The sequence below is a fragment of the Ostrinia nubilalis genome, chromosome 8 (assembly GCF_963855985.1).
Source record: "Ostrinia nubilalis chromosome 8, ilOstNubi1.1, whole genome shotgun sequence".
NCBI classification, from domain to species: domain Eukaryota; kingdom Metazoa; phylum Arthropoda; class Insecta; order Lepidoptera; family Crambidae; genus Ostrinia; species Ostrinia nubilalis.
In genome coordinates, this window is record NC_087095.1 from 5,330,299 (window position 1) to 5,345,328 (window position 15,030).

At 37.1% G+C, this 15,030-nt stretch overlaps 1 protein-coding gene and 1 long non-coding RNA gene across 2 annotated transcripts in view; one reads left to right on the top strand and one right to left on the bottom strand.

The window, feature by feature from the left end:
- The window catches only part of LOC135073792 (A disintegrin and metalloproteinase with thrombospondin motifs 1-like), a 60,758-nt gene that overhangs the window by 26,797 nt on the left and 18,931 nt on the right, over positions 1-15,030 (bottom strand). The window contains exons 5-8 of the mRNA XM_063967971.1: positions 14,834-14,974; positions 14,245-14,364; positions 9,883-10,015; positions 1,045-1,205 (exon numbers count right to left, since the gene is read on the bottom strand). Coding sequence (XP_063824041.1) covers positions 1,045-1,205; positions 9,883-10,015; positions 14,245-14,364; positions 14,834-14,974 — 555 coding nt within the window. The remainder of the gene's footprint in view (positions 1-1,044; positions 1,206-9,882; positions 10,016-14,244; positions 14,365-14,833; positions 14,975-15,030) is intronic.
- On the top strand, positions 13,095-13,699 carry LOC135074133 (uncharacterized). Its single transcript, XR_010257758.1, has 2 exons — positions 13,095-13,241; positions 13,417-13,699. It is a non-coding gene; the product is annotated as an uncharacterized LOC135074133 (long non-coding RNA).

Below are 15,030 nucleotides of genomic sequence, written 5' to 3' on the forward strand. Positions count from 1 at the left end.
TCCGCTTGGCAATGGAAGGAAGTCGAACCTTAACTTCAAACTCCTCTGTTCTCTAGTTTTTTTTAATTAAATTCGTTGCGGGTCCATTAACAGTTTAATTTTACCACGGGACAAACTTGACCTTCATTGGTTGGGTTTTTATTGGCGGTCAAGTTGTAGATCCTGGCTACACAGGAGTTGCAGCGGCGGTAACGAGAGGTGGGAATAGTCCCGTGTCATATCAGCTCACCCCTTGTACCGACAGCGCCGTATGCGCCGGCGCAGCCCGTAGCCGCAGTCGGCGCTGCACTCGCTCCAAGTGCTCCACTCGTCCCACTGCGGAGTAGCTGGCTCCTCCACCTTCGTCTCCACTTGTACCGACATCAGTTGTACCGACACTAGTACCGACATCATCACTTGTACCGACACTAGTACAGACTACTGTCGCATCAACTCACCCCTTGTACCGACAGCGCCGTATGCGCCGGCGCAGCCCGTAGCCGCAGTCGGCGCTGCACTCGCTCCAAGTGCTCCACTCGTCCCACTGCGGAGTAGCTGGCTCCTCCACCTTCGTCTCCACTTGTACCGACATCAGTTGTACCGACACTAGTACCGACATCATCACTTGTACCGACACTAGTACAGACTACTGTCGCATCAACTCACCCCTTGTACCGACAGCGCCGTATGCGCCGGCGCAGCCCGTAGCCGCAGTCGGCGCTGCACTCGCTCCAAGTGCTCCACTCGTCCCACTGCGGAGTAGCTGGCTCCTCCACCTTCGTCTCCACTTGTACCGACATCAGTTGTACCGACACTAGTACCGACATCATCACTTGTACCGACACTAGTACAGACTACTGTCGCATCAACTCACCCCTTGTACCGACAGCGCCGTATGCGCCGGCGCAGCCCGTAGCCGCAGTCGGCGCTGCACTCGCTCCAAGTACTCTACTCGTCCCACTGCGGCGTGGCTGGCTCATCCACCGTCGTCTCCACTTATCCCGGCATGAGCTTGCATACTCGGTCCATGCACCACTATTACAGACTACTGTCGCATCAGCTTACCCCTTGTACCGACAGCGCCGTATGCGCCGGCGCAGCCCGTAGCCGCAGTCGGCGCTGCACTCGCTCCAAGTGCTCCACTCGTCCCACTGCGGAGTAGCTGGCTCCTCCACCTTCGTCTCCACTTGCCCCGGCATGAGCTCGCATACTCGGTCCACACACCACTGGGACAAAATGAATAAGATTGAGGTTTTATGTATGTCATACGGGTGGGATAAATACATAGGTCAGTAGCTGTAGTGTGATAGTTCTAAAATAGACGGTCAAAAAAGAAACATTGCCACTGCACTGCAATTAAACGAAACATATTATTATGTTTTGAAGTTTGTTACGTCCTGGTTCCATAGTTTAAATCATACTGTATAATGAAGTCAACTAAAAGTTCTTCATTCAACTAAAAAGCAACATTTTAATAACATCATGTTTATGCAATTGGAAATAATTACATAATGATGTGCGAGGTAGGCCTAATGGAGTGGTACAATGTTGCAATTATTATTCATCCACGCTTCATTGTTCGCCATCGCCACACAGTAATTAAATATAATAGTACGAGAGCCCACGACCAAAATTTTTGTCTCATAGCAATACGGCCAAAACCGCATCAAATCGATAGATACGATTATCCTGAACTCGAAAATACCAATATCAGACATTTTCCGCGTAGCGTTTGATCTGACCGAATTTTCAAAATTGTCAAAGAATTTTACCGAACTGCATCATAGCAATATGTCTGATTTGCAGACTGTAGTTGAATGATAGTTCTGAGATACCGGAAACATTATTTTCAGACGTTAGTGGTGTAGCGCAAACCCGTAAAATCACTTAAAAAAATTAAAAATGAGACAAAAAAAATGTCTCATAGCAATACGTCTGAAAATCTTTTTTATTAGTAAATTTTGGTTATTTGATGCGAACAAAACAATTAACAGACGGAAATGTGAACGCATTAAATTTTGAGACCGTTTTGAAAATGTTAACAAATTTTACCGATCGGTATCATAGCAATATGTCTGAAAATTGTTGGACATGATAAAATAAGTTGTCCACATGTGCAAAAAATTTATATCAGACAAATTAAGTGTAGCACCTTCTCTATCATACAACTTTTTGATACACTTAAAGTGTCTGAAAACAGGTTTTTGGTAATCATGGCAGCAATACGAAAAGTTAAAAAAAATAATTATCCGTATTGCTATAATACAGGTCGGCTAAATTTGTTGACATTTTCAAAAATGCGCACAGGCTATATGCTACGCGCAAAATGTCTGAAAACAAACTTTTTCGTAATACAATTATAAAATCTATGTACATTTTCACTATCAGACGTATTGCTATAATACCGACTGTCTTTTTTTTTTTGACACAGCAGAAATGGCCTCCCACTCAGTTGCTACACTTTCGACCGTTACTACACACCTAGTCGGGTTCAGAATCATACAATCTAACGATTTTATAGGGTTTTTGCCGTATTGCTATGACACATGGTTTTGGTCGTGGGCTCTCGTACTATAATGCTTAATAGCTCTTGAGTTACAGTTTTAAAAATTAAACGAACGGATTCATCAATGAACGCTAAGTGCGATTCGAAATTGATTACGGTTGTTCAAACGGCACTTTTCTATTCAATTTTACGTGCGATTTAAAAACTATTTAAATAAAACTTTTAGCTTTTAATGTCCCGGCATAAAAAATCTTTAGACAGTAAGAATATAACTTATTTTGTTTATTTATTTACATACTTGCATTTCCATTTTAAAGGGATAATCGAGATAGTGAATTGTTTCAGATGTCCGTAATGGGGAAAATATTATAGGTATAATCGCGAGTGAATAGTTTCCAGGAACGGTTTGCAGAAGGAGATTATTTTTTAATTCCAGTTTCAGAATACTCATGAAATATAAAAATGTAGTAACATACTTTTCTCATTTAGCATTTCATCGTGGGCCGAGTACTTAGACCACTTTAAGTCCTACTTATTTAAAATGTTTTCCTCGCTAGCAAATGCTATTAGTATTTAAATGAAGAGTAGTTTAATAAGTTTATTTCATTTACTATCAAGAGAGATGGCTGTCGGAAATATGATGTCATTTCATCAAGCGTATTTTTAAATACATATTTTCTGTACCTACTACGTAATGTAATATTCCAGCATGTTTTCTTATTTTTTACGTGTCGACAACAAACTTTACAGTGTCAGCCCAAAACTCCAGCATGTAAGTACTCTTAATATCCTAAAATATTGACAAGGGCATTTCTACTGTACGGTGTATTTTCTCTCAATTCGGTGCTAAAATTTATATTTATTTTTTTAAGTAGTTTTAATACAAAAAAATAAATGTTACTCTATTCTGAATGTAAAAATAGCATTGTCACTAAATATTGTGAAGTGGTTTATGAGAAATGTTAAGCACCGAATTGAGAGAGCACCGAATTGAGAAAATGAATCACGGAATTGAGAAATGAATCTCCAAATATAAAAATCGCTCCGCAAACTTAGAATTGATGACATTATGAAGAAATACCTAATATATTTCAATAATCAATATAATAAATAATTAAAACGTTTTGATATCTGATTGCTGGTCTATTAGTTAGATGGTTCATTTTAGGTTTATGTGTCTGAAATACCAATGGAATAAAACAAAAATCCTAATCAATATGTTTAATTTTTTAATAACGAACTATAATAAATTCTTAATCTATATTATATATTTTTATATATTATTTTAATTTTATTTAAATAAAACAAATAAATACATAACACAGGGTCTCTTTGTTTATTTATTCTTAACCTTACACATAAAACAAATATTGCAAAACCCAAGAGCTAGATTGACCTGACACTATACCGAAAATATTATATCGGACGTCAGTTTGTACACGATTAAAATGGCTCTCAAATAGATGAAATACAACAAGGCACCAGGTGTTACGGTATTATGGCTGAGCTTCGCCGCTACTAAGGGCTCTACAGAAGCAGTACAATTCCGTCATTCTCGAAGAAAAAACGCCTTCGGCATGGCACAGAAGTGTGGTGTTAGCATTGTAGACTCATCTCACTTATGAGGCGTGTTTACAAGCTGTTTTCGAGAGTCCTTACGAATCATCTCGCTCGCAGACTCGACGATTTCCAGTCTTCCGAACAAGATTGTTTCCGAAAAGGCTTTAGTATTATGGTACACACACAGGTACGCTACGGCAGATTATACAGAAGACCAAGGAGTCACGATATCGCGGATGATATCGGAGTCATGGCTGAGACCTTGGAAGATCTAAGCACAATGCTCGATGGCCTCCGTAGAGACTCTCAACAAGTGGGTCTCAAAATGAACATGGACAAGACAAAAATCATGTCAAATGTCCGTGTTGAACCCACTCCTCTGAAGGTTGGAGACTACACTCGAAGTTGTTGACAATTGTATATACCTGGAACAAGAGTCCAGATAGTTAGGTCCAACTTTGAGAAAGAGGTCTATCGCTGAATTCAACTCAGCTAAGCATCGATCGGGAAGCTTCGCTATTACGTCTGAAATACCGCAGTGTCTTAAGACATAAGTCTTCGACCAGTGTGTGTTGCCAGTGATGGTGTATGGATGTGAAACGTGGTTGCTTACTATGAGCCTAATAAGAATCAGAAATGTGAATATCGACAAGAGAACCAAAGTGACCGGCATAGCCAGCAGAATTGCATAAATCAAGTAGCAGTGGGCGGGGCACATAGGGCATAGCTCGTACAGATAATGGCTGTTGGGACTGAAAAGTTGTCGAGTGGAAACCACGGATCAGTGAGCAGGCCCCCCACTAGGTAGACCGACGATCTGGTGAAGGTCGAGGGAAGAACCTGGAAGAATTATTTTGATAAGATAGCAACAGCAGTGTATTTTTTTAATGAAACCTCAAAAAATAAGTTTTATTGTCTTCGGTTCAATGACTGGTACGGTCCAATGATTGGTAGTTCACCCTATTATTATGCTCTATTGATTTCATTATTATTTTAAGTTACACAAATAATTTATAGTACAATAAAAGTCTCTATTTTCATTTAATATCAATTCGGTGTACGTGTTTTCTCAATTCGATGCCCCATATTCCGCGGAATTGAGATCCACGGAATTGAGGAAAAATCACATTTTATCAAATTACTCGAAAATATAATAAATTGCAACAATTTCTACCAAACGTAATGGCAGATATCAGTTAAATACTTAATTAATTGAGCAGTAATCTCATTATATACTTCATGAACATTATTAATGTCGCACACCGGTTTGAGAAATGACCAGTGACCAAAAATTCTGAGTGATTTCAAACCTCTGAAAAATGCTCCTCAAAGCGACAGATCCCTCTTTTATACTGCTCGACCAGTCGAGTGCAACTGCTAGTTTATGGGAATCAGTCGTGGGTGTTCGTACTGTGCGTTGTTAGTGATATAGGAGCACAAAAGTAAAAATCACGGAATTGAGGCACACACGTCGGACAACATTTAAATGTGTTACTGTATTAAAACTCAAGGACTTGCAATAAAGAAACTCATTTATATAGCTTTATTAACTATCCCTTGTTCTGTGAATGTAGGTTTCATGATGGGGAAGTTATTATTTCAAAAGTTATGAAGCAAAAACGAGTAAATTCTGGAAACCGGACACTCCATTTTAGGCCAAATTTCGCCCGTTTTTGAACTTTCGGATTTTTTCAAGGCGAGATGTAAAACCTGGCGGTCTTCTAAATATGCTCTCCATCAAGTCAAGAGTCCTATAAATACGTGTGATTTTATTCAAGTCCGTACTTCAATTTTAAATGTACTTTTTTCGCCCCAGTAGGTCGATCGGTCGTCCCCGTAGAAATGCCCACAATCCATTCATCAATTTATTTATAACGTAAAATGAAAATGGCTACTTTTGTGCCATAAATGTAATTTCGTTTATTACTTCCCAAAAGCTAATTGATGTAAGTAATCAAAATTGTGGTGTTAATACGATTTCTTTAAATGTATCTAAGCTTTTTCTCTGAATAGTTTCAGATTTGGGTTAACCAAACACAAAGATCAATACTCTCAAGTGTGGTGGGTGGTACTTATAGTAGTCTATTAATATTGGCGATGTGCTTCGTAATGCTGTGAACAATAAGTCAATTAAGTTTCGAATTCCTATACATCTCGAAGAGTAAGTAGGTAGGTACTTCAATCCGTACGGTACGGTGAATGTTATTGCATTACTCATTTTTTGTTCATCTCTTTGTCCTGCACTGCAGACCAGACGGTTATTATTTCGCAATCAAGTGTAATTTAAAATTTATTAGCGAGACGTAAAGTCTGGGCCACATGAGAGCCTCGGCGCGATCAATGCGAAATTGGATGAAAGCACACCTGAGACTTTTATCGCTCGGTTTTGTTAGTGAACCCCTTTTGTCATCGCACGATATACTCGGCTACCTATTTTGCATTTACTTACTAATAAGCTCTACAATTCTATGTGAAGTGAGTAGAAATTACTCGTAGATACGAATAAATAACAATGAGTTTAATAAAAAAATATTTCATGAAACAAATTATATTACGAAACAATCTTCCACTTAAAAATTTAAATCGCTATAAATTATCACATTTACGCTTACCTACTTTCTTAACCCATTTAGCCCTACCGTACCCTATGTGGTACGGTATCTTTTCGAAAATATTTCGAAGTACCAAACTGTTGTTAATTTGTAAAAATGATTGTGACAGTAAGCTTCAAGTGATTATTTTACATAAAAATATTTAAAAATATGTTTTAACAAGTGGTTTCGGAAATATTTATGAAATTCCTCGACAGAAAACAAAAAAAATATTTACAATGTATTTAAGAAAGTATAATTTCTTATTATTCATGGTAAATTATGTTATTTATCAATTTTATTTTAAAAATAGAGTACAATAGATATCATGACTACAAAAAAAATATTATTGAGATTATTTTTATACGGTTTATTCCAGTCTAAAATAGGTGTACCGTATAAGGTACAGTAGGTCTATGCATGAGCAAATCATTAGAAAAAATATAATTTAATATTTATTATTTTTATTTATTTTAGGCTATTGATGCTTCACTATATTACCACAACTCATGAAAAATTTGATAATTTCAGCAAACATAAAGCAATTTTGGTATTTTTCTACTGCTGTCTTGTCAGATGACCGCTAATGATGATCAGATTGACGAATATTTAGGCGATAAAGATAGTGTCAATGTAAATAATAACTCTCAGAGTTTTCTTCGATGGATTTGCTAAATTTCCATCATAGTGTTGCTAAATGCGATTATGGATAGCACTAAACCTAACAAATCAGAAGAAGCCAGGTCTTCTTTTGCTATCCTCACTAACTTCGGAGAAGGTAGGAAAAAAGAACCAAATGTGGTTAGTATCACAGAAAACGTCTTACAAGATATGCCAAGTGTGATACTAGTGATTATGTGATTTTTTTTATTTTATATCATACAAAATAAATAAAAATCTTCTTTGAACAACGACTATGTTTTGCTTGCTTATAGACCTACTGTACCCTATATGGTACGGGCTCCCCACGGCCCCCTATTTATGGATTATTTTTTTAAATATTTTTTTCATGATTTTTAGGCTTCCCTTTGTAAGTTTTTGGTGAAAAATCGATTTTTATTTACAAAAATAATTATCGGTCTAAATGGGTTAAACCTTACCTACCTACAACAAACTTTGTAATAAGTAGGTATTTATTATTTATTATGAAACAAATATTCAAACATCTCACCGTTATACTCTTCTATTTACACCTTCAACACGTGCTTTGTGTGTCCTCCCTACAAAGCACTGCGCATAAAATTTTAAATCACTATTATTTCCCGCGAACAACTCTGCTTTCACGTGCAACTTACAAAGAGACAGAGTAAATAAATAAGAACGCGCTAACGCAAATTCGAGATGAAAACATCATAAAAGCATTCTCGGTTTACTTTGTGCAGCGAGGCATTTATCTGAAGGCCTCAGCTGGCCATTTGCATTGCTCGAGAGTGTTCACAAAGGATTTTTGTTGAATTTATGCTGTTTCACGTGCGATTGTGTGGGCACGTACGAGGCGGAATCCGAACGCGACGTATTCGCTTGTACAACTGTAGACAGATGCAGCAGGTTTATTCTTCAGAACGATTCTCAAATGATGCACTACAGTTACAATCTCTCATATATTAATTTGTAATGCCATGCTAATAAAGTAGAGAGATGGGACTAAGAGAAGACTTTAATTGTTGTCTTCTCAGTGTTCTTTACTTTGCATAGAAATCCTCGCTCTTTTCTTTTTAAGTCATCTACAATATAGTGGCAGAAGCGTAATATGACTATGAAAATAAAAATCCAGAAAAACATATAACATACTAGTTCAAGAGTGGGACAAACATCACTCACAAGTAGATCGTGATATACAAGAAATAAAGTCGTTAATGCAATCACTAGATCTTATGATAGGTACGTAAGACATTGGTCATGGACCCCAGGACGTGTGATGCAACCTTAACAACGGGTGATCCTACTATATCTTCGTATGATGAGTGCACTGATCGATTCTATTTTTTGTTGCAGCCGTGTAGGGTTGCATGTGGATTGTGGAATGCTCCTCGTATTGACTCGTGCAATATTACTTGCAAGTTATCCCTTTGCATTCAATGCTGTAAGGTTGCGCAATTGGAAATTGAGAAAGGTATTGGATCGAGAAAAACCTTCATACTCTATTAAATCGAAGATGTGACGCTTACGTGACAATAGAGTTCCGAATAAGAGCACACTCAAGGTGTCCTTCGATTTTATAAGAACTTGTCGAAATCAGAAACCAAATAGAGCAAACAAACTTATTCGGTATGTCTCTGGGTGTGTCAGGGTACCTAATCTATGTATGTTATCACATATCTTTATGTGGTAGGTATCTTGCAAGTGTGATACTTCCAAAGAGTGATTTTACTTAGACGGCCGAATTTCGTTGCGGATATTGCAACGACAAGCCTTTCTTGATAGGTAATATGGTACTTGCATTGAGGGCTGACATAATCACGGGACTTATCTCTGTCGCTTTGGGCTTGTCGCCTCTGAGTCATACTGAATGGTTCCACTGATCTTAATCTCGTGTTGCTAAGATGCAACTAGAAACTGTGGCTTTAATATAAAGACGTCTGCTGATGTAGAGCTACTGTTACACCGCTAAGCCGGCTATTTTGAATGCGTTAAATCCTTAGTAAATTGTTTTAAAGAGGAATTTCATAGCGTATTTCCACCAGGGTGGCGATAATTTACAACGGGATAGTTTACTTTTTTGATATCATCTTTGTCCATTGAGGTATAACATTAACAAATTATTTTGCTAGAGCAAGAGCTATAGTATCATACCTAGTAAGGCCACAGAATAAGTAATAGTTGGTAAGGCAGCATAGTTTCGACCTTGTAGTTTAAGGCGCATGAAATGATGTGCCATAATTTGCCGAAAATACAACACCAGGTTATATAGGAGTCCCGCCACTCACAAACCATCCTCGAGTTTACCGCTATTTGTGGAAAGACATAGCTCTCCATGCTTGATCAAATAGTGAAGAGAGGGCCTGGGCTAAGATAGATATCAACTCATTTCTCTAATCTCACCCGGTTATGTCCACAAGGCGTGCCTTCCATCGGCGGAGCTCGCTTGGATCGGCAGACGCGCGGCACCGCGCGGTGAGCGCACCAGAGCCTTGAGCACGATGCTTTACCTTCACCACCAGAGTCTTGAGCACGCTGCTTTACCTTCACCGTCGCCAAGAAAGCCATCAATTGTTACTAATACAATAGTTTTATAGCAAATCTCACCCGGTTATGTCCACAAGGCGTGCCTTCCATCGGCGGCGCGCGCTTGGATCGGCAGACGTGCGGCACCGCGCGGTGAGCGCACCAGAGCCTTGAACAGGCTGACTTCACCTTCACCGTCCTGCATACTGAGAACCTGCAATGTAAACAAACTCGTTAATTTATTTAATAATGTGTGTTTGTGATGCTGATGACATCCTCCTTGATTTTTTTATGCAGAACAAGGCCGACCGCATTCACACCAAAATGTGAGATGCAGTCTAAGATGGTACATACCTGCCCTGTAAATGCCTATTCACCTCTAGGTACTTATTTTTTATTGTATTTTTACTGCAACTACGTTTGTAACTTTTTATATTGTTGATACCGTATTTTTTACGAAGCAACAGGACCATACAAATAATGTTAACGTAGGCTGTTTGTCTATCAGCAGGCTGTATCTCATGAAATGTAATAGAACTTAATAGGAAACATTATAAGAAACTTATACACACAAGAAACGTATTATTGAAAGAAAGAAAATATAAGTGGTTTTTTTTCCTTTCATATTGGCAAGAGTCAGTCTCCCATTTGACCAGTATTTGAGTTGTTTCTACTTTGAATTTTGTTTTGAATCTATCAATATTTGAGGCTAATATTGATTTATTCAATAAACAGTAATAGAAAACATTACTTTGCGTATAAATTAAAGTCAAAATAGGTATTATTCCTTTATTTACTCGTGTTATTCAATTGCTCCAATTATAGTGTAACCTATCATTAGCTTGATGCAACCAGTAATAAAAGACTTTAATCTATTATTACGGTAGATTATAAAACACCCTGCAATCATCGCGCACTAGAATCTACTTTCATAACAGTTTAAATATACTTTACCCTTTTTTCCAACTGTTAAAAGGGCTTAGTAGAAAAACGACACTTTAGAGGTAGTGCATTTAGTACTTACTTGAAAAAGAATAGGTACAGTTTATAATCACGAACAGCAAAGTTATGTAATACTGAGGGTCCCAAACTTCAGTAAACCTTAAGCCTTGCAGAAAACCGGCTTTCCTCACTACACTCGTAAATTGTTTTGGAAAACTCCTTGTTAGCGAAACTTTACCTTTTACAGTAAACGAAGGCGCGCTCAGTAAATAACTTTTCTCAAATATCTAGTCTCTTGTGGATTTTAGAACTTTATAAAACGACTCTGTTTGAACTTATGAAATGGAACAAAAGTTTACATTTATAATAATTGGTGACTACCACAACATAATAAACATAATATTTGAAAACGTACGTCTCATCTTCTTTTTACCGTGTTAAATTAAAATTTTATGAATCACTTATCTAAATGTTATACCTAAGTAAATAAAAAAGTAAGTATTTGATACAGAAATAGATCATACTTAGTTACAAATACCTAAATTATTTCATTGATTGAACAGTTTCTGGGTTTCAGTTAATACTTACCTAACGAGTAAGTAACAACATGTTATTTTTCTTTTACTTTCAAAGTAATTCATATCGCCCTTAATTATGATTCCGTATAGTCAATTACCGGACAAGCCAGTTGCCAAAAAAGGTTTGTAAATTAAAAGATAACGCACGCACGGTTAATTAGTCCATCCAGCTACATTGTGTGTGGTAATTATCGTTTGTTTGCCATGGAAAGATTGAGTGAACGCCTCATCTCGTCGTACAATGTACTATCTTCCTTTGTTCTCAATAATTAGGGCCACGTCACGAAATTAAGCGCAGCCAGACCTAAATTCCCATGAATCATATCGTCAGATCGTCAGGCGATCGACCATCGAATCGAGAGAGTTATTCCGACTTCAATTCACATTTCAATTGACAAATCTAACTGAAGCGTTAAACTCCTAATAAACAGATCGACAAAGTTACGAGGCAAAGGAATCACACGAATATTCCGCCTTTGGCATAGGCTTCCACCCACAGCTTAGGTGCGGTTCATGTTAGAGAGAATTTCCCAAGATTCATCGTAATGGTTTTTCTTTTCAGATGGAATATTCCGACCAGCGTTTTTTATTCAAACATTTCTATCATCCCGACCGAACCTTTCAATTTAATTACCTTACCTTCCTTTACTAGTTCGCCGACAAAAAGTAATAATCAAATTACAGTGTAATTATTTTTTTAGTTGTACCTGAACAAATATTAGTTTCTACTCAGAAAAATGTATTACGCAGCAATAAGAAAACTCATATTCAATCTCAGCTATGAAAGGTCACAAATGTATCCTACCAGTCACATGTGTATCATAAAATCGTATTATATTACATACGTATTAAAAGATATTACTCCACGTTTCAGGGAGGAAAGTGAGCGGATCATATGACAAAGGGAAGGATTTTTCATGTCGGATAATCTTTATAAAGGTGGACGTCAGACGCAGACGTAAAAGCGTAAGTAGGTAATCATCTAACCTTAGAACTAGAGCACATCAAGCTTAAGTACCCCTGTAGCATCTTACATAGTTGTAATAAGTGTTATTTTGTAACAATAATGTAAAACCTGATACGCTTCTGTGTTTCCACGAGTGTTCTTCGTATTTGGACGGTGGGAGCGCCTCATATGAGTCAGTAGAGCTGGAAGAGTTCAATGACTCGTGAAATTGCGGTATACTCGTAGTTTTCATGAAGATTACCGAAAAAAGGTACATACTATAAAAGGAGACAGTTCGTTAGACAAAAACTATTTTTTATATTACAACGGTTCAAAAGTTGGAAACTAAACCGTGTGTTTGATTTTTAATTCTCGATGTTATCTAGGTGTCTGAAAACGTGTACATTGTACATGTGACAATATCGATATAGACACTATCGAAACCTAATCTGTCAGCTCGAATATCCCACTACATCGAGATTTGCTCGGAATACCCCAGATACGGTCCGTCATCTTATAAGACTGACATCTTCATAAATACGATCTTATATCAAAGGCTATAAAGTTCAAATTGGGTGAATAAGAGATAGATTAAGCGAATCTCCTTCGGGTTGTATGGATCAGGGTATTGGCATTCAGCTATTGCATGTTTCCTTTGGAGCTACACTTAGTAAGACTATCAAAGGCAATTTGATTGGATTACATACGTAATTGAATAGTGTTATTAATCATAATAACATCTATCGGTTGAATGAGTTTTCTACTTATATCGTATTGGCTCTGTGCACGATTACAGCGCCAACTAGCGTCAACAACTTTGTGGGCTCTGTCACATTGACATTTAGGTCGTATATTTGTGAAAAAATATTGAAATGAAAAAATAACAAATATTTTCAACTAATAAATTGTTGTGATACCACGATTTGGGTGGAAAAAGCGTTTTGAAATAATTTTGGTCATTCAAATCAAATGAGGTAAGTCCAAAAAGTGTGTTTAATTTTGATTGTGTCAGGGTTTGTTTACTTTATTTATAGTTGTAGTTTTACAGTAAAACAAAAAGAAAAAGCTACTTTAACGGTTTCATTATATAACAGTAAATATATTTAAATGTTCCTGTATCACTAGTAATAAATTAAACATCGTTTTCAGATCGAAATGAGTATTGTTTTGAAGACCGGGTTTGTGAGTTTTACAATATCAAATTCCAACCACAAACCGTATTTAAAGGAAAGTTGTTGGTATTGGCTGGACAAGTCCGAGATGTAAAAGAATTAAGAACAAAACAAGGGCAGAGTTCAATAATTCACGCTCTCATCATAAGGCAAACATCTGTGCACAACAACTACTGTGACTCATTTTTGTACTACCACATTGTATAGTCTAGTTATTTCCAAATTGTAAACGGCTATTAAACCAGCCCTATCGAAAAACAGTCCACTCTTTTATTTAAGTTCCCAGTAGGACCCTATTCATGCGATTAATTAATGATATTAAAATGTATTAAGTAGAATCGCTTTGCCATTGACAGATACATCTGATGACAGAGCTTACATTATTTCTACTTTTGACCACCATGAGCGCTGCGATCGATTATGTTACCCCCACCTAGTACTTCGCACCCAGCGAATACCTATTTTGATTGCTATTCAAAAAATTCAAAAACTTGTAAGGTGCGCCACATACCTAGCCAGTATATTGTCATTTTACTCGCCAAATTTTAACTTACATAGTAGATAGTAAGTTACCTACCTAACTACTACGTTAGGTACTACGTAGTAGGTAACATTACTATCTTTACTTTACTCTTTATTGGTTTTCTTTCTTTACTTTACACTTTATCAATCTCAAAATAATAACTTTCACGAGATGTTTTCCGCCATGAGTTTGAAAACGCTCTAAAATGGCAGACAAGAACTTAGCATTGTTGTTCAAGTTACCTTAACTAGCATCATTAATAATTAACGTAACTTATCTTACCCTTCTCCAAACTCCGTCCGACACTGTTCGTCCATGGTGAACACGTAGTTTGAGATCTCCTTAGCACCTCCCAGTTCCACCCCTTCGTCTTGACTTCTCTCATGGAGGCACCACCATTTCCTTGAAAAATATCATAATTATGAATTTTGTGTATTCAAAACATAAGTGTGTACGTTCAAAGTGTGTACATTTGACCGACAGCCTTGCAATATAAATGTGGGACCAAGGACCAAGACCCAAATCAATCAAACTGATAGACTAAAGTAACAATAAGTACTTAAAGGTTGTCCATAAGTGATTTGACATTTTATCCTCTAGCAAAGATATGTTAAAAATGTAAAATAATAAATACCATAATTAGGCTAGGCCCGTGTATTTTTAATTCTCAATGTAATGCCAGTCATTTGTTTTTAGTAACTTTTTTCACCAAAACTTTTTTTTTCTGAATGGTCAGTGCCACAGAATAGTATGTATTTAGAAAAAAATTTGAAATAAAAATAATTTGATGAAAAAAATAGCTTACTCGTAATACCTGCACTTATTTATTTTTTGTAATAGATAAGTATAATTAAGAATACATTGTTATTACTTTGACTTTTCGTGGAACTGCTCCTTGGAACATGCAGACCAGGCGTAGTTTTGAAGAGTGGCCAGCACCGTTGGCGCCATCACCGATCCGCGGAGAGAATCCTTTTCGCATTGACCTTCTCCATCGTGGGTGAGACCTAGTCTGTGGAAAAAAATATTGGTAACTTGTATTTGGAATGTTAATTAATTAAAAATGAA